The sequence below is a fragment of the Zeus faber genome, assembly GCF_960531495.2.
Source record: "Zeus faber genome assembly, chromosome: 8".
Classification (NCBI taxonomy): domain Eukaryota; kingdom Metazoa; phylum Chordata; class Actinopteri; order Zeiformes; family Zeidae; genus Zeus; species Zeus faber.
Genome location: NC_137195.1, coordinates 15,716,258 through 15,743,819, shown reverse-complemented (window position 1 = coordinate 15,743,819; position 27,562 = coordinate 15,716,258). Strand labels below are relative to the sequence as shown.

The window sequence follows — 27,562 nt, the reverse complement described above, 5'->3', positions numbered from 1 at the left end:
ACAATGTACCTGCCTGTCATATTATGGATGGTCTATACTTACCCAACAGGTAAGAGAACCTTTAAAATGGTTTTGTTTTTATTGTTGTCGTTTTTTTTAGTTTTGTTTAGTTGGTTTTTCTAAGATGGGTGGTCCAATATTCATATACTTAAACTATACTACTTATACTACTTATATTTAACATACTGTATATTCACTCCATTTAAGTCAATATGACTAAAGTTGTTTATATATCGTAAATACAGTACTCGATTATTATTATTATTATTATTATTATTATTATTATTTTTATTATTATTATTATTATTATTATTAATAAGAATAATAATAATAATAATAATTTAAAAAAAATATTCACTCTTTCTATAGGCGAGATAAGCAGCTGCCTAGTGGGCCATCCCGAGGGGGGCTCCAGAACAGTGTGTTTTCATTTTAGATGTAGGTTATTTTATTTTACATCTGCTTATGGAACGAAACAAGTGCGTATGGAACTGTATGGAACGAAACTGTGCATATTGGGGACACATCCTCCTTGATTCTCGCCTCGATCACCCCCTCTCCATCCATGCGTTATGTGCAGGAAATGATCTGGAAGGGTTCACGAGTCGAGCCCCGTTCCCTCGTGCCCTGTCCCCACACTGTTTTTAGTTGTTTTATTTAGAGGAACGGCAATTGGGGCGCATGGAGAGCTATGTTCACGTCTGTGTCAGGGTGCGGACGGTTCATACATATAAAAAATATATTTATGATTCCCCTTATCTATAATTCCCCATTGAAATAGTATCTCTGTGCATTTTGAAAGATTCTATCTGTTTCACCCTGTTATTGTAATGGACACTGACTGGAAAAACAAAACAAAACGACTGCTGACTCGAAGAATCTCAGTTGACTGATGGGTTTCCGACTGACGATTCCAAATGTCGACATTCATGGGGCAGCCCTAAATAATAATAATAATAATAATAATAATAATAATAATAATAATAATAATAATAATTAATATTATTATTATTTTTATTATTATTTGGGGTCCAGCCCGCAGGGTTTATTGTTATCGTTTGGATTTTATTCTTTTCCTCTGAAGTTTTTGGGCTAAAACTGTCTGGAACACAACAACTGTAGGAGCTACGGACATGGTTGAGGTCTCCTTAGAACCAGGACGTCGCAAAACATCTCGTGGTACCAGTTGGATCCAAATCGATCCACATTCGAAGCAGAAATGAGTGAAAAACCGACTAAATTTGACCCAAAGGAGACGAACGTTCGCGCTTCACCGACACTCCAACGTTCAAAAAGGCGATGGGTTTTAGAATAAGACGCTTTGTGACATCATCATCATCTAATGTGCTAAAAATGTGCAGATTGTGCTTCAGAACTTACCTGGTTGATATCTGCGGGGCTGTTCGATTCATAATTGATCTCTTTTTGTAGAAGACATAGTATTCTGATATAACCCCATATTAGATGCAGCGTTGTGGTCCTCCTTACTTTGCCGGATTTGTGAAAAAAAAAAACCAAAAAACAACAAAAAAAAAAAAACATGAATCCACAGAAACTCTTCACCACGTCGAGTCCCCCTGTCTGTGGGAATGAATGATGCGTACATGTACTCGGAACGCGTTGGAAAACTAGAACCTGTGAAATTGCAATTACTCACAAAAAGACATCAACGTTTTTCGGATTTCACGGAAATGTAACCTATCAGAAATTAAATTCCACGAAAAGGTGTCACCAACTAAAATGACATAAATTCCCTTCGTAAGCTTCTGTAAATACGTCATTATTGCCCCACATGACACCAAGTGTCAAATACTGTCACTGATAGATAGATAGATAGATAGATAGATAGATAGATAGATAGATAGATAGATAGATAGATAGACATAAATCTTGAGCCATATTACACAGACGAACCAGTACATCTGACGCCGAAATATGTCCAACAAGGCTAAAACTAACTGGAACTATTGATCTCCACTAATACGGATATTAGTGACAAACCAAACAACTCTGATCCGAAATATTCAGTTGGTGTGGTTAACTGACACGTCACACGTGTCTTCTAAAATGAACGACAATGGATTGACAATAAGACGCTTTCATCAAGACGCTTTTCTCATATCGTCATCATATTATTTACTGTAAATGTACAGATTCCGATTGAGAATGTCCGGTTGGACCGTGTCCAGTTTGCGGAGGGGACTCGTTCACTTTGTCGTCTTTAGAAGTTCCCAAACTATCGATTCACCTGTATTTTCAGATAGCTCCTCTACCTGGTAGATATCAGTAAATCTGTTTGATTTGTATTTTAAATCGGTGGTCCACATAACTTTGCCGGATTAATGAAAAAAATAATAAAAAACGAATCCTTAAAATGTCGTCAGCGCGTCCCTAGAAAACACTAAAATGTGCGACTGAGTGATGCGTTCAAGATCCAGCAGGGCGTCTGAAAACGTGCAATGGCAATTACAGACAGAAATGCCGTAGACGTTTTTCGTATCTCATGGAAACGTAACTTAGTGAAAATGTAATCCAAGGAAAAAACTCAACAAATAAATGACGTGCCGGACACGGCACCAAACGGCCACCTGTCACTAAGGGAAACTGTAAAACGCACCCGACACGACTAAACTGGACCCTGTGTATTGCTGCCTGCAGTTATATTTATTTTTATTATTGTTATTATTACAATTACAGTTAAAAAAAAAAATGCTTGTGGCATCAGAAATTCCATTCTTGATTCCAGAAATTTAGTTTCAACTAGTTTTAACTAACTCATGTTAACTGAACTATTTTAGCTAGTGCTGTGAAAGAAATGCAACTGCTTAAAACTGAATTTAAAATAGCAACATTTACATTTTTAATGAGTTCAATATATTTTCTGATGTAGTAAATTTAACTGATAGAATTGAATATCTGATATCAAAATAAAAATTGGATAAAAGCTTAAACATCTTCACCTAAGTACTGTAGTCTACCCTGAGACTACTATAAATGACCACATTATTTGGCCAATAATGGAAAGAATGTTGTCTTTTAATGGTCTGCCATTGTTACGTGTTTACCTTTTTCCTGTTACTAACACTCCTATTTCTTTGTTTTGGCAGTCCTGGATGCACAACAAGTCATGGTGTTGCCTAAAGTGTTTGGTTTTCTGGGAAAGGCTGTCACTCTGCCATGCAAATTCATCTCGGGGGGAAAAAACGTTTCCATTGTTCAGGTCCAGTGGAATCTAGGGCCACAAAAACTTCTTATTTATCACCCGGAATATGGAGTTCATGTTCATGACAGTCTCCTGAGTCAGAGATTGAAGTTTAGTCAAACTTCTGAAGTGGATTTCTCCCTCAACATCAGAAATGTCTCGATGTCTGATGGAGGCGTGTACAAGTGCAGCGTGGCCGTGTTCCCCACTGGGCAACACCTTGGAAGAACTGAACTCATTGTTCAAGGTAAAAACACATCTTGTCTCTAAGTCAATAGGTTTTGCTCTAATAGTGAATTTTTAATAAGCATGGGGGGGTAATATTATACGACTCTTGTGCATACAGTATATACATTAAAACTCCTGAATCAGTTGGTTCATTCTTTCCATTGAACTGTATGGTAAATGAAAGTATCAGGCTAAAAAGTATCAGGCTAAATTCAGCTTTTTCAGTTTTAGTTAATGTTATGTTCAGTTTTAGTTAATATTTAGCTAATTTATACATATATATATATATATATATATATATATATATATACACAGTATATATATATATGTACAGTGTATGTATATATATATGTATGTATATATAAATATATATTCTTTTATACATATTTCAGACCTTAAATCATGAATATGCAATACTCTCACAAAATCACCATATGCCATTGGAGCATGATAAATGCAATGATAGTATAGAAAAAAATATTTATTTTTGCCAAGCCCTAATTTTCATATTTATTTATTGAATTTCTGGGCTGCCCACCCCCAACCAACCAATAATCAACTAATCATCCTTTTCTCTTCTCTTCAAGAGGGGGCAACCACCACAAGTGAAACACATAACCAAACAAACCACACAGAACAATAGCTATAGCACATGGGCCAATCTCAAATCTGTTTACGTGAAAGTAACAGTGACACAAATGTGACATTTCATTCTTGATGCACGGGTAGATAGTGGTGAGGTTTTCAATTTGCGTTTTATTTTTATCTCACCATCGATTTTACGCTTATCGTGAGAAATTCCCATCAACTCCGACTCTTTTTCTGTGAGTTTCTGTCCTGTGTCACTGGGTAATTTGTGGTAAAATGATGCACCGGCTGATGCCACCATGATGGATTCTCACACCTTAATCAAACCATCTAAATACAATTATTCTGTTTTTAGCATCCAATGCTAGTCAGTCAGTAAGACCGATCGCCTGTAATTCATCTTCAGTGTACACACACATTTTGCTTTCCCCCAAATGATCCTCTTTGTGTGTCTCTCCACAGCTCAAGTGTCCATGGGCGTGGTCGCTGGCATAGTGAGCGCTGTCGTCCTGCTATTGGGCATCATGGCCGCCACAGCGTACCTCCTCATCACCAGAAAGAAGTGTGTGTGTGTGTGTATGTGTGTGTGTGTGTGTGTGTGTGTGTGTGTGTGTGTGTGTGTGTGTGTGTGTGTGTGTGTGTGTGTGTGTGCCCGCCCGCGTGTGCACATGTGGTGTGTGTAATGCATGTAATTAATATGAGCCATTTAAAAACAATGTGAGAGTTATTGTTTGCATCCTAGATATTCAGCTGAAAATGAGATTTTAGCCTTTTAGTCTGAAAACAGTGACAGAATTTGAGCTAAGACTTATTTCTATTTATTTCTGCCTTTAGGAGAAACTTGTTGGATAAACACAGTGCCCACATTGGTGAGTGACGTACAAAGATGTTTTAAAAATTGATTGGAAAGACCTTATTAATACAATTTCTTACTAACGCATTTTTCTTTCCAGATGAAAGTAGGCCAGTGGTGAAAACAGTTGGGACATCTGGCCTTATAACAGAAGAGGTTAAAGCATTCTTCATGTATAAGAACTGATGGACAGCTTTATTTTACATCATCATTTAGCAGTCGCTTTCGTCCAAAGCGACTTACAATTATTCGTACAGCGATAGACACCACTCCATCAGGAGCAATTAGACGTTAAGTGTCTTGCTCAAGGACACTACAGCACACTAGCAGGAGGAGCTGGGGATCGAACCAGCAACCTTTGGATTACATCAGTAAACAATTGTTTAAAGCAGTAGCCCCTAAGGTTATTTTGTTGAAAAAAATCAGACTTTTTTCAGCTGGTGCTATTTATGCATGTTATGCATAAATAGCACAATTGCACAATTCACAATTTCTATTGTTGGTGGCCGGGTCTGCCACAAGTTGAAAACTGTTCATCCATATTGACAGTAAACTGTCAATATGGATGAATATTATTGGGGATTAATATCCCCATCACCTCTTGTGACCAGGAAAAAAACAAAAACAAATTGATGGATCAGAAGAGAGGAAAAATAGAGAAAAGAAAATTACCGATCAACACAGACGATCTTATGGATTGCAGCTTTAACGTAATATTTTTACTTAAAAAATAGAAGTATATTCTTTTAAATGGAGTTTAGAAAAATAATGTAAGAATAAAAAGCGCTTATGCAGTTGTGGACGTAAAAAAGCTGTGAGTGGGGAACGCTTTCATCTCCATCTGCACAGATTGAAAGCTTGAATATGTATGTCCAACACGGAAATAAAGCAAAATTCTCTCTCCCTCTACGTCTCGCTCTCCACAGGATCTGGTCTACTCCGATGTGAGGTTCAGGGCGAGCGGTAGTGGAGACAACGTGTTTCCAGCCAAAGTCCAACACTCTGAACATGCCGATGCTGATGCTGATGTCACGTATGCCCAGGTAGCACTAGGGCATGGATGCCCAAAATAGGAGGACGATATGTTGCCATGGTGACAAGGGGGTTTCTTCCCCTTGATCCATAGACGGTGACTCAGTGACTGCAATTAACAAAAATAAGTCCATGGCACATTAGACGTGAGGAAATTAACATAGAGATGAGATCAATCGGGGTTTCCACGACCACACAAGAAAACTGGTGGAATGTGTTCTCCAGGCCTCTAAATATTTAGGAAAATGTCAGAAAAGTCCGAAAGTTGGGGAAAAAAAAATCGATGTATTTATGATTGCGTGTTTAGTTCAACTATAAGGACAAAGCCCACCAGTCAGCATAACATGTATCTATTTTGGCCAGTATGTACAGTATGTGGCCCCTAGGGCTCAATGCACTGCAACTTAAGAAAACACATGCAAATAGACAAAACACAGCCACATTAACAGAAAAACACAACTGCATCAACAGAAAACACAACCACATTAACAGAAAACACAAACGCATTAACAGAAAACACAACCACATTAACAGAAAACATAATGGCATTAACAGAAAACACAACCCCATTAACAGAAAACACAACCACATTAACAGAGAACACAACCGCATTAACAGAAAACACAACCGCATTAAGAGAAAACACAACCACATTAACAGAAAACATAATGGCATTAACAGAAAACACAACCCCATTAACAGAAAACACAACCACATTAACAGAAAACACAACCGCATTAAGAGAAAACACAACCACATTAACAGAAAACACAACCGCATTAATAGAAAACACAACCCCATTAACAGAAAACACAACCACATTAACAGAAAACACAACCGCATTAATAGAAAACACAACCCCATTAACAGAAAACACAACCACATTAACAGAAAACACAACTGCATTAATAGAAAACACAACCCCATTAACAGAAAACACAACCGCATTAACAGAAAACCCAACTGCATTTACAGAAAACACAACTGCATTAACAAAACTCACAACCACATTAAGAGAAAACAAAACTGCAAAACCACATAACAGAAGTGAGCCACATGATCACAGAAGTGAGCCACACCGGATGCACAGAATTATCTGCAATAAAATATATTAAACAAAATTATTTAGTGTCTGTAATTCTATATAAGAAGTTTTACAAGTAACAACCTGGAGCCGCAACTACCACCGTGTCCAAATACTCCATCTGCTTCCTCCATGCTATTTATAAATAGAAAAAACAACTTCCATCTCAATCCACAGTTTTTATTAAAATCATTTAAATGCGGGGTTCCAGGGAAAACAACTTTTACCGGCCCCGTGAATGTGTGGTGGTGCTGATCGTTTCAGGGAGTGATTCAGTTCAGTTTGGGCACCCAAAATATTTGAACAGAAAGAAGAAAAGACAATACCTTTGTTAATGTGGTTGTGTTTTTCATAATTTGCTTGTGTTTTGTCTATTTTCATGTGTTTTCTTAAGTTGCAAGTGTTTTGGAAAACTTGCTCCCGTTTTTTAAACAAATGCAGTTTTTGGAAGCATTGCACTTAAGGACAGCTAGCGATGATATTGTAACAAACTCTTGGTAAGAACAGCTCATGTTTTATGGGCGAAGATAAGCCATGTTGTAGAGGAGTTGGACCAGTTTGGAGAAATAGTAGGAAATAAATAGATTTTTCACCAAACCACGCTTTGTTTTCATTTCAAGAGTCCCAATTTGCAATTTTCAACTCTCTGTATGTGTGCCACGCAGTCCATCAAGGAATCACAAGTTTCATCTCGAGTGGTGGTCAGTGGCGGGTCAAGCATGGGTGTGTCTCGCTATGCAAAAGTGCCAGTGTACTCCCGAGAATAACTTTTTAAGGTAAGATGTGTATAATGTAGAGCGAGAAGCTGACAAATAGACCGTTGTGTGTGTGTGTGTGTGTGTGTGTGTGTGTGTGTGTGTGTGTGTGTGTGTGTGTGTGTGTGTGTGTGTGTGTGTACATGCCCCACAGCCCACAGAGCAAACTACTCCCTACTTCAGCAACAGTTCCCCGACGAATCAGAGGCGTGAAGTCACATGGAGTCACATGACTGGTAGTCCAGGCACAAGTTTGATGACTTGACAAAATCAAGACACTTTTGCCTTTGAACACCAATGACTCACGACTTCACCACACTTATTCACTGTGCTTCTCTTCCATAGGAGGGTCAATCCCAGTCAAAAACACTGAGCACCAAGCAGACAACTGCACTACTAAGAGTATATGGTATGGCCTTGGAATGGCCAGCGACGTGGCTATCATCAATAAAAACTCTCTGTGTGTATTGGACAGTGCATGCATCGCATCTTTCAGCTCTGTGCAACCTGTAACCGTGTGCAAACCTGGATGTTGTCGGGAAACAAAATGTCCACTCCGCGCTGAGCTGAGCCGAACCGAGCTCCCGAACTCAAGTGCATCCTGCGAGGATCACACCTCTTGACCCCTTGATAAAGCTGGCAGAGCCTTCCTCGCCAAGCGCCACAGGAAGCTTTGACCTGATCCATCACGGATCGAGTCAAACCACACCTGGAAAGCGTCACCGGATTCATCGCCGTCGCCGCCTTTGTACACAAGACCCTCTTAAAAGCTGTCGACCCCGACGTATTGTTGGAGAACCTCGCAGCGACTTCGAGCGAGAGAGTTTGTTTTCCCTGCGCTTGCAAACACATTAAATAATACTTCGACTAAGGCTCGAGTTGGTGTGGAATCAATTCTTCATTTGATTTGTCTCACCCCTGGGTACAATAATACAAATTTCGACGCGCAAAGTGGTAAAATTTCCACCACAATACTTTGTCCGCGCTGTAGTGTGCCGGAACCTAAAGTTGGCGGCGACATCCGCATCCGGCGTCTTTGCGGAGGGAAAAATAAATCCCAACATCAACTTCTCGGAACGCCGACACCACCCGACGACCTCACGGCCGGCGCTGAGAGTTTTTGTCTCCTGCGTCCGTCCCACCGCACAAAACAGGAAGCAAAACAAACAAATGACAGAGATTTTATTTTGAGGAAACAGCTGTTTGTTGACGCTGACGGACTGTGTGGAGTCCTGCTTGGGTTTGGTTGCGCTACCTTGTTTGGTGGATTTGGCCCTGAACTAACTCGTCTGGTCTAACTTTCCTCTGTTGTAGGGATATTTATTTTAGAGGGAAGCAATTTTTCTAGTAAATGGAGAAGAGGAAAAACCACATTGGAATCGTAATTTAATAGTTCATTTTTCCTATTGTTATTATTCCTGTTTGTTTCCCTGTGTTTTAATTTTTTATTTATTTTTTGCTCTGGTTATAGCCACATTAGAACCTTATTGTCATTTCAAAATAATAAAATATCACACCCGGATTTACGGGCGTTCGTGTCCTGAAGTTTACAAAACAGGATTTGTGCTGGTTTGGGCCGCAGTCATTTTTATTTTTATTTTTTCAACCCATCCTCTCCTGCGTCCTCTCCCTACGATGTCTGACCCTACGATGTTGAGCGAGATAAACCTGATGGTTGGGGGACATAATGTGGTAGATGTTTTGCTTCACTTGTTTCATCAAGACCTCTGGGATTTTGCCGACAATTAGTGCCGGAAGATCTTCCTTCCGAATGGGGATGTGACTTTGCGGAGGCGCAGCGAGGACTCTTGCTTCAAACTGTTTGTGTGCTGCGTCTATTTATATTCGAAAAAAAAAAAGACAAAGAATCGCCTGTAGCAAGGTGTTTCTCCAAGCATGTGGTGCAGTGGGTGAACTATCACTGTCACAGACGCCATGCAATATGGAAATGCTAGTTTTTCGTTTTAAATTCCAAAAGTGATGTGTATCGAGATGGGGGAGGAGGGGGGGTGTAACTGTAGTCTAACTGCCCAAACCCCCTCACAAATACACCAGAGAATATCTCTCTCTCGCTCTCTCTCTCTCTCTCTCTCTCATCAGAATAATAATTAAAATTTAGTGTCATATATTCTAATAACTTAATAATAATACGAAAACTATAATAATACTCATGATAATAATAAATAATACCCACCCACCCCTTATCTGTATATTGTATGTGTGTGCACGTGTGTGTGTCTGCGTGTGTGTGTGTGTATGTGTGTGTGTGTGTGTGTGCGTGCGTGCGTGTGTGTGTGTGTGTGTGCGCGCGCGCGCGAGGCTAATGGCTCCATTCCAGACATGAGGCCGGAGTAAACACTTAACAACAGAGAGGAAGGGACATTAAAGCCCACGCCTTCCTCTGCAGATATTAATCTTTTAGAAAAAAACATGTTTCTCATGGTTTCGGTTCAACATGATTATCCACCACAACACTGTCGCAACCCTACTGCAAAAAAAGTACCATTTCACAGTATCATGTAAGCGTGTGTGTGTGTGTGTGTGTAAACATCTAGGAATCTCATGATCATAGGAGCAAATATTAATGAGACTATCACAAACATTTCTACAGCTTGGACCACAAGCTAATAAAAAGAGCCAGGAATGTTCGGGGGAAATTGCCTATGACCATTTCATATCATATAATCTCGAAAACACGGCCAAAAATGGCCTCCGCGAGATTAGTCTGCAATTCTCTGTCCGCGTTAAAAAAAATTAAAATAAAAGCAACCCGTACTGTATTTATCCAGCAATTCGATTTATTTTGTCTCACGACGTTCCCGCCCACCCTGTCACTGAGGGGAGTAATTAGACGATCAGAAGACGCTCTGCAACGCAGCATCGACTGGATCGGCTGTGGTGAGACTGTGGCTCTGGCAGCTGCCTCTGTTGCGCTCCGCCAGAGCCGTCTCCCTGCTAGGGAGAAAAGAAAAAAAAAAACAAGAAGGAGGAGGAGAAGCTACAGTCAAGCTATAGTCTGTTGGCAGGAGAACAAGGCGTCGAAAAAAGATGCCCAGATTTACCAGATCAGGACGGATCTAATAATGGAAGTAGTTCAATTAGGGATTTGTCATTCTGTCTCTAGCTTTCCCCTAACCTGTCTCTTTCTCTCCTTTATGCCGTGTGAACAGAGGTAGGGAAGGAGGGGTGGGGGGAGGTAAAGCCTTGGCAAGTGTTGCCCTGGATAACGAGGAACATTAATTTCACATTTCAAAGCCTCGTGCTCCCTCTCTCTCTCCCTCTCTCTCTCTCTCTCTCTCTCTCTCTCCCCCTCTTTGTCGCTGTCGGATTATCACACACTGCTTGAACGGGGTAGATCACCGGGTACACACTCCCTCTCACAATTGGATGATTACCGGCCAACTTTCAGTCAGCGCAAAGTCAAACCTGGACACACGCTGGTTTCGCTCTCTAAATATAGACCGGAGCGGCACCTCCGATCAGTTTATTCTGCCTCTGATTGACCCGTTCTGTATGTGTGTGTGTGTGTGTGTGTGTGTGTGTGCGTGTGTGTGCGTGGGTGTGTGTCTGCAAACTTGAGAAATCTAAAAAAAAAATCCTCTACGGGATGCAGGGAGGGACACAAAACTTCCACACAATTAGGCTTGGTCATGTTTCCTTAGGATGTTATAACCCACAAATAGTCTTTATTTTTTATTTATTCTTTTCTCTGTAATTCCCACTTAAAACAATGGTAACAAAACAATATAGACAACAAAACAAAACAAAACAAACAAAAAAAGAAAAAAAAAAATAAGCAACGGGAAATAATTCTCTGTCAATTTGAAAGTCTGGTTTGTTTAGATGACACACAGGCAGAGCACATCCTCGTAGGCCGGTCCGTCGAGAGCGACGAGGAGCCGTGGAGCTAAGCCGGGCTCCTCAAATACAAGGGTGAGAGGAGGAGGAGGAGGAAGAGGAGGAGGAGGAGGAGGAGGAGGAGGGAATGAGAGAACAGAGCGGCCGATTGATTCGAAAAGCTCCAGCAGGTTGTTGATATGCTTTACCACAGTGATATATCTCATTCAGTTCTGTCCCGATTGAACCGGATTTTCTGTGTGGATGGCAGGCAGATACTGTGGAAGCCACCTTAAAAGTACAACTTAACCGGTAACCTTTTTACAGTATGGTGGCAGTCGGCGAAGGGCAAGAGCGTTCATGCTCGTCCTCATGCTCCGCGGAGAAAGGGGACGCGGCTCCACTTCTCTATTCTGCTTTTAAAGGTCGCCTCATTTTCCATTGAGTGGCCTCCCTATGTTCAGCTTTTTTGCTCTCCCTCCCCCATGTCCTTCGCTTTTCCTTTCCATTAATCCCACTTATGGAGTGGAGTGCTGTTTGTCCGGGCAGCCCAGATTGTTCCTTAGCTCCACCATCGGTCGCGTTCCCGAGAGCCCCCCGCACTTCTCCCACAGTCTCCGGTCTCAGTCCTGGTCCCCCAGCCGGTCTGTGGTATTGCTGCTCTGTGGAGGCGGTGTGGGCCGCGGGGTGTGAGGCGAGGGACTGTGGCGGAGCCGCCTGGGACTCTGCCCTCCACCGCCCTCACTGTCCGTGTTGGAGGATGAGGGGGGCGGGGGTGGAGGTAGCCGGGGAAGCGGCGCCGATGAGGGCGGTATCCTCGTGGTGGTTGAGCCCAGGCCGGGTCCCGCCCTCAGGTTCTGGATCCGCCGGCACTCCTGGCAGATTCTCACGTGCGTGCAGCCGCGGGGGGGCAGCATCACGGGGGTGGGGGCCGGGGGAGGAGGGGTAGTGTTGGCCCCTAGGGGGTCGTCGAGGATCCGCTGGGGACCAGGGCCCAGGTCCGCGGCTCCTAATGCTTCTGCTCCTCCGCCCGGCCCGGCCCCGCCAGTCAGGGGCCCGGCTCCGCTGTAGAGCTTGCCGTTGCTGAGGCGCATCTCGCGGACCAGGCGCAGAGGCCGCGGGGCCCCCAGAGCGATGCGCGTCGGGTGGCGCAGGGCCGCCGAGCTGCCGAGGGGCCGACGGCGTCGGGAGCGCGAGCTCTTCTTACAGGACACAGCGTTTCGGAACTCGGTGAGCATCTCCTGACAGACAGACACCTGAGGGAGAAAGGGGGAGGAGCCAGGGAGAAGGGGAGGAAAGGAGAGGAGCAGGGGAAGATTCCAAGGAAGGAAAGGTGGCACAGAAGCAAAGTAGGCAGAAAAAACAGCGGGGAGGCAAAGTAGAGACAGGGGGAGCAGAAGAGGAACAATGAGGAAGATAGAAAGAAAAGCAAAGACAAAGAAGGTGTCGGACGCGGGACGGACACGGGAAGGTGGTAAAGGGGGAAGAGTGAGGGGGGGGCACAGAGGCGGAACAAATTGGGGAATGGGATCAAAAAAATAAGTTAAAATGTCGTGGGTGGGGGGGGGGGGGTTGTGCGGAGTTGGATAGAGATGGGAGAATATCCAAGGAGCAGAGAGAGTTATTACAATCCAAACACAGGACACCAAAATGTTTCAAAAATGGGTACTCCGTAATGGCAATATGCACAACGAACAGAAAGGCAAGCCTGCAAACTGAGGTGCGTCGACAAACACATTCACACTTCAACAGCACCGGTGCGCCATTCTCTTTGCAAACACACACACACACACACACACACACACACACACACACCAACACACACGGACTCACGCACGCGCGCACGCACACAGATAAAGTAAGAATTCTCTTCACATTCCGACAGCATGACTGACTTCCAGACATGGCAAACAAAATGCAACAAAGCATCCACGATACAGAGAACAGTCTCATCTAAATGATAATAAAAACCATGTGCTCACTCACACAAACAGAAACAGTACTCATTGTCAGAGAGCAGACACTGATGGGCAAATGACAGGAAGTGTGTGTTTGGAAAAAAAAGAGAGAAAGAAAGAAGGAAAGAAAGAGAGAGAGAGAAAGAAAGAAAGGAAGAAAGAATGAAAGAAAGAAAGAAAGAAAGAAAGAAAAAGAAAGGAAGAGAGAGAGAAAGAAAGAGAGAGAGAAAGAAAGGAAGAAAGAAAGAAAGAAAGACAGGGAGCGGGAAATGCACAGTGCGATGTGTGAGAAGTAATCCAAGAATGGAAACGAAGAATACCAGCGTACATGTGAGGCATGTAAAAGAAGATACATCATGACATTTAATGCCAGGGGGAAAGAAAGAACACACTACTTCTTAATTTGCAAGCAAATATTGGCATATCTCAATATTGCTTCTACACACATGTCCAGTTTAGCTCACGACCACTATACAAATGTGAGGTGAGCACAACCACCCAAGTACAGGCACGGCATGCGACCAAATGCACAATCTGTATTTGTCAACTTTTGACCGAGGGTCTCGTTTCGGGGACAGGAAAGCAGAACAGTGCAACACGCTCAAGCATTCTTTTTTAGTACACATGCACATAACACATGGAACCCCCCAACAGCAAAAGTACACACACACACGCACATGCACACGCACATGCACGCACGCACGCACGCACACACACACGCACGCACGCACACACACACGCACACTCGCACGCACGCACACACACACACATACGGATGCACGCACGCACACACGCACGCGCGCATGCACGCGCACACAGACACCACAACACCAGCGGAAGGGTTGGCGGGTTGCCATGGAAACCTACTGGGGTGTGTCTGCGGGGTCGGCGAGGGCAGCTATGGGGTCGTACCTCGTCAGTCTCGGCCGAGCGGCGTGTGGACCACACAAACTCCATGATGGCCACGAACACGGCGATGATGAGGCCGCATATAAGCACCACAAAGATACCACCGATATTCTCCATGCCAAGACCTGGGAGGGCAGCGAGGAGAAGAGAGTGGAATTTGACTTTTTTTCCTTCTGCAGACTTGTTATACCTTTATTGTCTACTTGGGATGTTAGCATATCAATAGAAGAGAACAGGATGTAGTTGAAAAACGATTCGCATGCTGAAAAGATAGACACTATCATCCACTATGATCCGAAAATCAGCAACAAACAGCATTGAAACGGTAAGCAAGCATGTTTTCAATACTGACAAACCCTTTTTACAAACGTTAAAGACGAACCAACACATACATACTGTCACACACACCTTTTTTAAATTAAAAACATATAGTGTAAACTGTATACCACGAAGAGTATACAGTATATCATGAGTTCTTATGTAGTGATATAATGTCATTATTATATTATACTAAAACTTTGTTTCGAAGTAATCTTTTGAGTTTCTGACGGTGAAAACACATGGACATTGTGAAAACCGCCATGGAAACCAGATGGATATGTGACGTTGCGAAATTGTTGTGAAATTGTTGTGAAATTGTTGTGAAATTGTTATTTTCGCCCCTGAAAAAAAGGGGATTTCATGTCAAACTCAAATAATTTATTTTAGTTGATGTAAATAAATTTAGCAAAAAAAAAAAAAAGTCATATTGCGGGTATCAATATTTTGTTCAAAGTCAAATATCGGCCATTGATACATGTAATTTGTCTAGTTATGAAAATGCCGTGTAGAAAAAGTGATGTATTTATGATATCTACGAAAAAAAAAAACATTCCATTGTAACGCAGGCATCGATATTTTTTTACAAAAATGCTTCATATTTTGCAATTCAGAGACACAAATGTGTTAAAAACATGAATGCCGAATTGGATATGCATTTGCATACGGAGGAGGATTGACACCGATCCATGATACCATGTTGCTGTTACCATTTATTCAAACACAGAGACAAACATGGACACGCACATTACACGGTAACACAGACACTCGAGCGCACACACTCTCACACGCACACGCACACACACACCATTGCTGTCCAATAAAATCCCCATTAAGCGCCACCTGAGACAAACAGCCAACATTTAGGACAGTAGATTGCGCTAAGCACCCCTCACAAGGACATTAGGTTTCGGCATTAGCCATTAGGAGGACTGTTAGCAGGAGTGAGAAGACTGGGGGGTGGGGGAGAGAGGGAGAGGAGGAGAAGGGGAAGGACGGCGGTGGACTGACCCTTGGCCCGGTGGTCCTCCTCCTTGGGACACTGGCCTCCTTCCCACCACCTCCTCTTCAGGATCTCCAGCCTGTTGTTCTCCTGCAGCTGGAGGATGGCCAGCGTGATCTCGTCCCTGAACGGAGAGCCTGGAGGACGAAAACAAACCAAAGGAATTAAGAGAGGGAGAGAGAGAGAGAGAGAGAGAGAGAGAGAGAGGCCAGAGATGAAGGGGGCGAGGTCGGGCAGACAAGAACGAGGGAGACGGGAAGACAAAGGACGAGAGGGGAGACAGGGAAGAGGAGGGTGATGGAATCAGGGATTGTCTCCGAGATGGCGCCGAGGCGCTCTCGGTCGCGAGAATAAAGAGGGGATTAGGGAGAGATAAAGAGCGCGATCACAACCAGAGGCAGTTCTATACGGAGCGGTCAGCCCGGCGAGAGAGTACAGTACAGTAAGAGAAGCAAAATGAAATGTGGAGCGAGGTGACGGGAGAATATTAAAGGAAATTAAAGACAATTTCCACCAGAAGTGACACAGAGGCTATTGTGCTGTCAGACCCCTTCTATCCATCTCTCCATCTCGTTCTCTCACTGTAATATCCTGTCTACGTACTACTCTTTCACCGCTCACATCCCCAACTCGAGCGTCTGTTTATCTACACCCTCGCCCGCCTGTCTCGAAGCTCTCCAATCCCTGTTTCCCCAGAGCCGCTTTCCCTCACGACCTTGACCTCCCCCTCGTCTAAGGTCCAGCTGATGGCCGTTAATGTCCCCCCAGCATGAAATCCCCCGTTCCTTCCCAAACATCTGGACCACCGGCTCCCACGCCACCCCTCCGGTCCTCCGGTCCTCCCTTCCTCCTGCTCCCGCTCCTCACCCAGCGGCATGCCGATGCCGTAGCCCTTGGTGTCCAGCAGGCCTCCGATCTGGGTGAGGTTGCAGTTGAGGCCACGGTGGTACTCGTTCATGGTGCTCTCCATCAGGAAGGCGTACTTGGAGTTGAGCACGCGAGCGATGCCCTCCTCCGTGCTCTTGACGAACACGATGGGCTGCTTGGAGTGCATGTAGTTCCACATGCGCTGGTACGTCTGGTAGCGGGAGTTCTGGGAAATTAAAAAAATTTAATGGAACAGGTTGCTTTTTCTTAAGATTGCAGCGGACAAATCTGTGTGTGTGTGTGTGTGTGTGTGTGTGTGTGTGTGTGTATGTGCATGCGTGCGTGCGTGTGTGTGTGTGTGTGTTTGAAAAGGTTCAGATTAAACGGAGAGAGATAAGGCGGGGAAACAAGGTTTTACAGATATCCAAGCTTTTTATCTAATTTATTTACACAGGTGAGATAAGTCTGGAAGGGGAGAAGGCGAAAGGGCACGAGCAGAAGTAGAAGGAACATAAATATAGGACGAAAAACGAGGTAAGCAGATGCAAAGAGAGGGTGGCAAGTAAAAAGGAATTACTCGCTCATAATGCAACCGATGCGCCCGTGTCTTTCGTGGAGACGGGCGGGAAAATCCAAATAAATGTGAACGCGGGAGGCGGTGCGGGGCCTTGCCAAAAAATGTTGACACGCTCAAAAACAGGATAAAGTGACTAAGTGTCCAATTACATGTTCTATCTATCTATTTGAGCTGTGTGCGAACGAAAAAGGAAATAAGAAGGTGGGGCGGTGCACTGAAATGTGTGTGTGTTTGTGTGTGTGTGTGTGTGTGCGCGTGTGTGTGTGTGTGCACGCGTGCGTGCGTGCGTGTGTGCGTGCGTGTATGTGTGTGTGTGTGCGTGCGTGCGTGTGTGTGTGTGCGTGCCGATTAGGTATGGAGAAAGGTAATGTGCTGTGACATCAAGAGAGGCTCGTGTAAGCAAACAGAGACCACAGAGTTTTTCATATCCTCCTCATGCAGACACCAAAGGAATACAAAAATACACACACACACACACACACACACACAGACACACACAGACACACAGACATACACACACACAGAAGTACACACCCACTCCTCGGCGAGCTCACAGCTCTACAACCATGCATGCACACACACACACACACACACACACACACACACGTAATGAAAAAAAACATATTTGTTATACAATATACTTTTGCCCGAGCAAACACACGCAAACACACACTAACACACACAACCCAGATGCCTTCAGCGCTCTCATCAGCAAACACAGGTAGTCAGCCACTTAACACAAACGCAAACAGCCAAAGAGAACAACCGCGGAGGAGTTTGGAGGCATCGCAGCAAATATGACAAGAAGGAGGCGCCCTGAGCACCGTCGCAAAGACCTGGATCATAATATTAGTTATAAAGAAATTATCGGGATTAACAATTAGTATAAGTTCATACGAGTGTAATAATACATGTGTCCGTAGTGCAGAAGCTATATCTATGGACATTGAAACATCAAGGTTTGGGTGGACTTTGAGACTACTCAGATACAAAATGATCGCGGCCCGCTCAAATTATCGCTTATCAGGTGATTCAATATTAACTGTGAGCACTCTAATGTTAGTTCCATACACAATGTAAACACACACACACACACACACACACACACACACACACACACACACACACACACACACACACACACACACACACACACACACACACACAGTTGGTACCATAAAGAAGGTCATGGTGCTTCCTCCGTGGATGGTTCATACTCGATGTTGGTCTGGTCCGCCAGGTCGTCCGGGGACTCGATGGGGACCTCCATCCTCTGGACGGTGAGGAACGCCGCCAGGTTCGCCGTGTACGAGGAGATGATGATCAGCGTGAACGCCCACCTGGCAGGAAGAAGGACAAGTCAGGGGAAAGTGTATCCAATTAGTTTTTCCTCTCGGACAATTCTTTTTTTTTTTCAGTTTGGATTCTTATACTGATGGTCTTCATCCCAGTATTGCTATATCGCTTTGTCCATTGTTGCTAGGGATGTTAATTTGATGGATAAAGGCAAAAATATTGTTGTTTCAGAAATAATGAATGGCAAATGTGAAAATAACGATTATAGTGGAAAAACCCATCTGCAATAACCCAAAATCATATCTAATTACCCTCCCGTCTGGGATGCTCTTTTTAACGTTGCCCTACCTCATACATTTATTCTTTCCTTATGTTTTATTAATTGAATTCCTGGCACTACTGTATATCCTGCTATTATTATGTTCATACAGACTTTTTGGCTGCTTAACATGCTGTAGGAAACTATATATAATAAACTGTTAAAATAATTATCCCAATAAAGCTTCTAAATTAGACAAATAGGATAATAAAACCGCTTAAACTCTAAACTCAATGTGTTTTTGATACTGGGTTGAGGTGTACACAGGTCCAGAAAGCAAGGGTTGCAATTGTTTTTGAAGCAAGGTGTCAAACCAACTACTGTGAAAAAAAAAAAGATACAACAAGCACAACACGTCCAACGTTATGAAAGCGCAAGCGCATCCTAACGCTCGTGCACAGACGCAGCGACGGCCTCTGACTTACCACACCCCGCTGACACATCGGGTGGAGAGGGCGCGCGGCATGATCTCTGATCCCTGCTGCATGAAGCCACCCACTGGAAACCACAGGCTGTTCCCCAGCGTGTACTGGTTCTCCAGCATGTCCCTGCGCTCCCGCAAACACGGGTGGGGGTTGTACCACTCGTAGGGACTCAGCCTACGATTCGGGGGAGAAACGGGGATACGGTACAGTACAGCCCGTGCGGTTTTCAGCCTGCACGAGAGAATTATGTGCTCTGCCAGCATTAAATCATATGATTTATCTAAACCGTGCGGCGGAAAGAGGGAAAAGATGGAAAACGCGCTATCTGCTACATAACGTATGTGTGTTGCGGAGGCTGACGACAGGTGTGATGTAATGTATTGACCTTGCAGCCAGGAAGAGGATGCAGCTGACAGCCAGGTAAGCCAGCAGCATGAAGAGCCACACAGCAGGGGAGAAGGGATCGAGGAATGAGAAGTAGCCCGGTTTCCTCCCCTGCAGACAAGAGAGAGAGAGAGAGAGAGAGAGAGAAGGGAGAAAGAGAGAGAGAGAGAGAGAGAGAGAGCGATAGAAATGAGATAAAGAGATAGAGAAGCAGAAACAGTGACAGGCAGGCAGATTAGAGGAGCGTCTCCCCTGTCAGAGTGGTTGGGTGGAGGGGTGGGAGGGGGGAGGGGGGGCGCCACTGGACGTCCGCCTGCACTGGAGGACTGCGGTGGCTTTGATTCGCTTACGCCGTGATCCATAAACGTCCCGCTCCACAATGCGTCTCCCGAAGCCTCGCTGGCTGGGGCCCAAAAGCTCATTAGCAATGTGAAGCTGCCGCTGTTCCCCGGTCGCAGCTCTCGCGCTCTCTCTCTCTCTCTCTCTCTCTATATATCTATCTCTGTATCCAGTACGTTAAATCATACCTATATGGTGCAGTATGGACACATAGAGAATTAACCCCATCGATACCAACTACCGTTACATAGTCCAAGCACTGCAGGGAGAGATATCCAAGAAGGAACGTAATCCGACCTAATTCCTTATGAACTCCATCTATCCAACATTGCCCCGGTGAGAGCTATCTAATCTGCGGTGGCCCTGCAGCCTTCTTTAAGTACAGCTCAAACAACAGCGGTGAAATCCGATACATCCCATATCTAGACTCCAGATTCGGTGTCAGCTGGTGACCAGGCGACCTTTGACCCGGGGATTGACACGCTCACCAGGTGAACTCTGTACAATATGCTGATGCCCAGGGTCATGAACGGCTTGGAAAAGTCGATGACTTTCTCCCTCTCCGACGTGATGGTGAAGCCGGCCACGGCCAGGTCCGCTTTCTGTGGGTTGGACAGAGAGAGAGAACGAGAGAGGGAGAGAGAGAGAGAGAGAGAGAGAGGAAAGAGAAGTGGGGTTAGAGAGTGCTACAGAAATAGAAAAGCGCTCGACGTTGCGATGACAGCTACGCTTGGTACAATGTTTATCCAGGCAATGACAAAAATGAATCATGTTCCCCATTTGCCAAGAAAGGAAATAAAAATGAAAAACAACATGTATCTGTAACACAACCCTCACCACGCACCCACACGCGCACACGCATGTGCGCAGCGCGCGCACACAGACACACACACGCACACACACACACACACACACACACACACACACACACACACACAGATACAGTATAAGGCTACCAGCATGGCTATTTGCACCAAAGTGCGAGGTGCATTTGCTCTGCACCTGTGTGAGGGCTTGCAGGTTACCGGTCCCTCTGGTTGCCTTCACTCTCTTCCATTAAAAGCTAATTGAGGAACATGGGCTACTAATTAGAGCTGAGTGATCAGGCAAATGGGAGGGCAGCGGAAGGGAGCGGGGGAGTCGGGGGTGGAGGGGGGGCACCAGTGCGGCAGACCCCACACGGGGACCAGAGCCTGGTAATTGAAGTCTACCGTATGGTTATTAAGCAGAGAGAGGCTCTCATTTGTCCTCCACCACCAGACTATCCGCGACGGGCACACTGGGACCGGAGTGGGGAGGCCGGGGGTTGGGAACAGAACAGAATGGAGAAAAGGCTGGAGGGGGGGCAAGTCGGCACTGACAATTGTAGGGAATGGGCCCCCGACTCACTCACTCTCTCTCTCTCTCTCTCTCTCTCTCTCTCTCTCTCTCTCTCTCTCTCTCTCTCTCTCTCTCTCTCTCTCTCTCTCTCTCTCTCTCTCTCTCTCTCTCTCTCTCTCTCTCTCTCTCTCTCTCTCTCTCTCTCTCTTTGGGAATCATCAAGTCAGGTACTGTATTGCCCTAGATAAGAGTCTTAATTCCCTGCTGAGGGCAGTTTGAGACATTGGAAGTTCCAGCAGAGTTGGGGTTTGGGGCTGTGTTGCACTGTAGTGTGTGTCTGTGTGTGTGTGTGTGTGTGTGTGTGTGTGTGTAAGGTGGTCCGTCTGGGGTTGTACGTGCGGTGTTGTGTGTGAGTTTTGTGTAGTGTGTACAGTACCTGTGTGTGAATGTGTGTGAGCTTAGGGGTTGTGCCTTAGGGGTTTTTCTGCGAGGACGCTGGTGTGAGCAACTTGAGCTGTTTTTGCATAATGTGCATTTCAGTATCTTTAATTGTGTGTGTGTGTGTGTGTGTGTGTGTGTGTGTGTGTGTGTGTGTGTGTGTGTGTGTGTGTGTGTGTGTGCGTGTGTGTGCATGTGCGTGTGTGCGCCCGCGCGCGTGTGTGCATGTGCACGCGTGTGAGTGTGTGTGTGTGTGTGTGTCTGTCAATGTGTGCGTGTGTGAGTCAACACACACGCACCCTGTTGATCAGCTCTCCCACCATCCCGGTCCAGGATCCATTGGGCTCGGGCGCCCCGTACAGCCCGTCGTCCACCAGCTTGATCCTGAAGGAGAACTTCAAGATGTCGGCCAGCTCCCGCAGCATGTCCACGCAGAAGCCCTCGTACTGGTCGTTGCCCTGGTACTCCTGGTAGTTGCCTTTACGCATCACGTACGGGTTCTCCTGGAGGAGCAGACATGAGGGACGGTTGAACTCCACAGATCTTCTTCAAGAACACAAATATGTTGGTGACTCCTACGATCGTTGATACTAGGGCTGGCACGATTCTCCAAATCCATGATTTGATTTGACTTTCAATTTTTGTCTTGACTCTTGATTTGTAAAGAAAAACACACTTGTTTCCCAATAAGTAACTTTGAGTCCGGTCACATTATTCAACAAATAATAAATAATGTTATTCTTTTTGTAGTGGAATAAATGTAAACAAAATATTTCATACAATTTCATAGACAAAAGAAATGCTTGGGAGCCATGAGAGCCGTCTCTTTTCAGTAAGCCGGATCATCCGGCTCACTGAAAAGAGACAAACTTTTCAACACTGCTGCAAGTCCGTATCTCTTCTCCGTCCATTGCATCCGTGTCCAGTCTGTACTTTCTTCTCTAATCGGACTTATTTCCTAATTCTATTCATCATATCACGGCAACATTTTCCGTTTAACATTATTATCTTATCTTTGATATCGCAATCCAAATCATATCCATAACATTAACTACTCTTGTGAAGCGCGTGCTGGTGCGTACCGGCACTTCTCACAAGCTGCCAGTACTCTGTTCTGCACTCTCAAGTGGACAAATCAAGTGGACACATTATAAAATATACTCAATTTTATTGTATTGGTGCACACTTTTTCTTTAAATTATTAGAACGCATGTGGCAGAGGGGCGCGGTTAAGGCGCAGTCTGCAAACGCCGCCGGGGCACACCTGCTCCGAGTCAGGGAAAACAGCGCCCCCAGCGGCGCCGACTGGCTTGACTTGGGGCGAGCGGTTTTCTTAATGTGTGTTTCTTACACACACGGCGGGATGAGCGGGAGTTCCAAGACGCACAAACGGGACCTCGGAGAGAGAGAGAGAGAGACATCGAGACACCGAGAAACGGAGATACCGAGACACCGAGGAGGCCTCGGACTCTTTCTATTTTATGGAAGCTACAGAAGGGTAGACATCGGGCTTTGCTGGACTCCGTCTGTTCACAGACAATGATCCAACAAAGCCTGGTCTCACCTGGGGCTAGTGGTGGAGGAATGTGAAAATTAGTTGTGTGCATGGGAATATACAGCGTATGCAATGATCCGGGTGAAAATTAGTGAGAAGGAAAAAAAGCACAAGGTGAAGGCTAGGTTAGTTCCCGCCTGTCGCACTCCCTGATTATTGGGCACAGATTGGCCTGGATACGACTTACTAATGAGGGAAGCTGCTGGAGTGCTCCCACAGTCGCCTCACAGGGAGAATCGCGAACCTGCTTGTAAACTTGAAGTTCAAAATCAAACTCTCAATTTCCGTCGATTTTCGATATTGAATCGGAGTTGTGACACCCCTAGTTGATACCCAATCGGAAATGTACGGCAAGGGAGATAGAAATAACAAGCAGGCACTGCAGGAGACGTTGATTATTCAGAATATATAAGAAATTTTGTTGGGCTCATGGAGAATGTGATAAGAAGCTGATTACTTTTGTAGGACACCATTCAGCCATAAATTTCATATATGGGAATGATGATTGGACATTTGTCGCTTTGGCCGAGGCGCTTGTCACCACACGGTCACTGCGACTTCAGCGGAGATCAAAACATCGCGGCTTCCACATTAAACCATAGGACGAGGAGATGTTAAAGTGCCCTCTTCCCGGAGATAATAAAGTCATCACGATGAGACATTTCCCCCCGCGTTCCATCAGTTTCCACGGGGGACACAGTGACAGCGAAATCAGCGGCGGCAGTCGAGAGAGGGAAGTGTGAACTCACCAGTATGGTGGTGACGACGAGGGTCTTGTTCGCCAGAGTCTCCGAAACATTGATGTCCAGACTGGTGGAGTTCATCGCCAGGGTGTTGTTGGAGAACCAGATCCCGATCTGACAACGGAAGGAAGCAGGTGGGATAAAAATCAATGGCTATTGCGGGGAAAAATAATGCACCATTACGCTCTATCCTCCTTGTGACTCTCATACTGTAGCACACACCATCCATTGCAATTAAGCAGGCACAGTAAGTAGATTCAATCTATCGAGCCATTACCGAGAGTGCCTTTGTGTGCTTAACGGTACTGCGCGTTGTTTTAGTATTCATACAATCACACACTGTATTTGCTCATTATTTCATTGTCCCCACTGGAGACATTCACCTGTGGTAGCATACGGAGGTTAAGAGAAAGCTGCTACTTAAATGCACAGCAATTTACATAGAAGCTTGGCTCTTTGGAAAAAAAAACCACAATGCATCTGCCAATAGGTCAGATAAGAGCTAACGACACTACAGACAAAAACACGTATTTTTCTGCGCCACATCTCCCGCCCTCACATGACATTTAAGATGGCTGTATTCCTCTTGCCTGTAGGCGCTGCCGCTGCAGAGAGGTGAGCTGACATTCAGAGTTTAGATGTAAATTCTAGCCAATAAGGCGCCAAAACTCTCCCACTACAGCAGGTTTGGGGTTTTGTTATGCGGCGGCGTTTACTGTAAACACGTTGGAAAGCCGGCTCACGCTGTACCCTGCAACAGTATTTTAAAGGCAGATGGAAAATAAGTGTTTTGCCGAACTAATGAACCGCGACGGGATCGCCTTAATCCAGATCTGCGGTAATGTGTGCGCTCGCGCTTCATTAAACCCTGATTTCGAAAACACAGGTGTAGCGCAGTGTGCATTGCTCATGCACTGCACCTTCCTCTTGCGCTACGGTCCGCTGTGAGAAAAGTCCTGTTGATTGTTACACTACACCACCACTGCGAGGATTGTGTGGGTTTCTGCCGGGTGCTCTGGTTTCCTCCCACCATCAAAAGACGGGATTGCGGGGCTCGATATTCCTGCCGGAGCCTCTGACCAAGGCACTGACAAAGAGCTGGAGATGTACCATGGCTACCCACTGCTCCTAGGTGTAGGATGGGTTGCCTAATTTCCCCCAGAGGGATTAATAAAGATGTTAACAAAATAAATAAATAAAATAAATTAATAATCATAAATAGTGTGCAGTATTATAACTGCTAAGTAAATGTGAATGAGTGTGCTACTGGGATCCTAAATATCGAGCTAGGATGAAATGTTGTTCCTTTTTTATGATTCAGGCCAACCTGGTCGACTAAATGCTCAACCTGAAATTGGGAAAGAGGACTCTTTCAAGGATGAGAAACAAAGGCCCCGAAAATTCAATTCTGACCCGAGGCCACACAGAGGAGGGGGGGGGACACGAGCAGACGATAGAAGGGCCGCGAATAAAGGTAAACTGAGGGTGTTTTTCATGCGCGTTAGGAAGCCTGCCGTGTCTACAGTGCTTCCCCAGGGAAATTCCACATCACAGAACCGGCCAGCAGAAGCTGCACGCGCATGTTATCTACAGACTGAGGGTGCAAGCACATGGCTACATACGTATCAACAACAAACCCAAATAACACAACCGCTTGGTCGGACCCGCTGCTCTGAGGTCTGCAAATGAGCGGCGGCTGGTGGTGCCTCCGCCGCTGGGAGCGAGTTCTCAATCCAGACGCTTCCTCATGCGTGGTGCACATATGGTGTTAGGAGCTACACCCAGCTCATTCACAACCTTCAAAAAACACCTGAAGACCTGATCCGCTCTCAGGCTATGACTAACTATTACTGTTCTTGTTGATGTTGACTCAATGAGTTTGAAGTTGTTGTATTGACATAATTGCACTAACAACATATGAGTACTTATCATATTACACATCGAAAAACCACTCTACAGCTGTCTTGCACTTGAAATCGGGTTGAATTTGGAAACCGATGCTCAGGCACTTCAATTTGAGGTTGCTCCTATTGTCGACGTTTGCTTTGATTGTTTCTCGCCTCACATGTAAGTGGCTTGGGACCAAAGCGTCTTCTAAAGGGATGAACGTAAAATACGGCACAAATGGTATTCTTGTAGCGCTCTGTCGCTATCAATAATGCTTGTAGCCTGTGTGTTAAAGGAAAGCTCCAGTTCCCCCCCCCCCCCCGTCACTGGAAGTCAATCTCAGTGAGTGGCATTATTACAGAATCCTCTAAAAATGGATCCAGTATTGAGAGAACAGCTTCAGTCGATGGCCGCGCACGGAGCCGCGACGCCTAGTACAATGGAGCAATCACGCTCAATTAGTTGGAGCTCTCGGTAATAATGAAAGGAGTCTTCAGACAGTTCTCATAATGGTCTGAGCCCCTTAGTGCCAAAAAAAAAAAAAAAAAAAAGAGCCCTTTGAGTGAAGATTTTTCAGAGAGAGCGATTGGCCCATCGGCGGTTGGCTGAAGCTTATCCCCTCGATACCGGATCAATTGAAAAGATTCCGATGCCAATCACTGCGGTTTTCGGGTTGATCAGAAAATAATTAATAAAGAAAAGAAAACGGAATTATCATTTGACGTTTGGAGCAGGACCATCCACCCTGTATTGTAGGGTTTTGTTTTTTTTGCTATAAATTAAATACATAATTTTTCTTAACGGTTCAAGTTTGTTGCTTATGCATTCAAAAATGTATTCGGGTTTAGATGTTACTGTAACTAATACTCTCTATTTGAGAGTATTAGTTACATAGTTGATCGTCCTTGATTTGATTCCTTGGTTTCCTGCATCAAAAGCTGAACATGCCCATTTCACACCAAAGACCAAAAATTACCTCATTAATAATTGATAACTGCAGAGAAATTACTTCCTCCACTCAGCTGTGAGTGGAGTGTGTGATTTAGGTAATCATAGACTTCGTCGTGGGGCCTCAATTGGTTTTTGTTTAGGGCCAACCACCAAAGTCCTTGGAATTGGTGGAGTCATCACTAAAATGGAGTGTCACGAATGGGCGGTTTCAATCTCCTTCCGGTTTGAGCTTTGGTGGAGTTTTTTTTTTGTGTGTTTCCCGGCTTTACTGTGTATTGTGTGTCTGGCTGGTGCAGACACACAATACACAAGGTGTATGAAAAACAGAAAATCAAATCTAAAATGTGGTCGCCATCAGCAGGACGGAGGAGGGAGCCCGCGATGATGCCGACCTCGGTGTTAAACACCTCGGGCGATCTGAGATCAGGCCTGGATCAGGTGGCCAGGAACTTATTTCCCTTTTGTCTGCAAGGGAATAGTGAAGTGCCACAGGACGAAAGGAGCCTCCTGACCTCTTTGTGTCCTCCTCGGTGCTTCTCCAGGATCCTCAGGGTGTAGTTAGTCCTTTGGCCTTTACTGTTGAACTCCACCCGGCCTGTCAGGCCATCATACTCAACCTGGTATGAGAGAGAGAGAGATATCAGGGAACAGGAGTCAAATCAAGTCATGTTCAATTTATTTCAACGGTGTATAG

The 27,562-nt window shown here is 44.9% G+C and overlaps 2 protein-coding genes across 3 annotated transcripts in view; one reads left to right on the top strand and one right to left on the bottom strand.

Moving 5' to 3' along the window:
- Window positions 1-7,536, top strand: LOC307233825 (nectin-3-like protein). 2 transcript variants are annotated; one of them, XM_080005258.1, is made up of 6 exons: window positions 1-49; window positions 3,108-3,449; window positions 4,481-4,580; window positions 4,853-4,887; window positions 4,972-5,027; window positions 5,798-7,536. In XM_080005258.1, exons 1-6 carry the CDS (start codon window positions 4-6, stop codon window positions 5,942-5,944), a joined length of 726 nt encoding a protein of 241 aa, XP_079861384.1. In that variant the 5' UTR covers window positions 1-3; the 3' UTR covers window positions 5,945-7,536. The 2 variants fall into 2 exon arrangements, with proteins under 2 accessions (XP_079861384.1, XP_079861385.1); XM_080005259.1 differs by lacking the exon at window positions 4,972-5,027.
- Window positions 7,537-11,694: 4,158 nt separating this feature from the next.
- Window positions 11,695-27,562, bottom strand: part of grik5 (glutamate receptor, ionotropic, kainate 5) — a 31,606-nt gene continuing 15,738 nt past the window's right edge. Inside the window, 12 exon segments of the mRNA XM_080005710.1 lie at window positions 11,695-12,835; window positions 14,450-14,571; window positions 15,776-15,904; window positions 16,635-16,860; window positions 18,387-18,422; window positions 18,428-18,551; window positions 19,252-19,425; window positions 19,637-19,746; window positions 20,463-20,576; window positions 22,032-22,235; window positions 24,037-24,144; window positions 27,381-27,485. Of these exon segments, the coding sequence (XP_079861836.1) occupies window positions 12,203-12,835; window positions 14,450-14,571; window positions 15,776-15,904; window positions 16,635-16,860; window positions 18,387-18,422; window positions 18,428-18,551; window positions 19,252-19,425; window positions 19,637-19,746; window positions 20,463-20,576; window positions 22,032-22,235; window positions 24,037-24,144; window positions 27,381-27,485 (2,085 nt within the window). The 3' untranslated portion in view covers window positions 11,695-12,202.

What these genes read in the sequence shown, in the direction of transcription:
- LOC307233825 (XM_080005258.1), top strand. Translation starts at nt 4, where the DNA reads ATGTACCTGCCTGTCATATTATGGATGGTCTATACTTACCCAACAG. An exon ending in GGTCTATACTTACCCAACAG is followed by an intron (nt 50 to 3,107) that starts GTAAGAGAACCT and finishes TTGTTTTGGCAG; the next exon opens with TCCTGGATGCACAACAAGTC. An exon ending in CTGGCCTTATAACAGAAGAG is followed by an intron (nt 5,028 to 5,797) that starts GTTAAAGCATTC and finishes CGCTCTCCACAG; the next exon opens with GATCTGGTCTACTCCGATGT.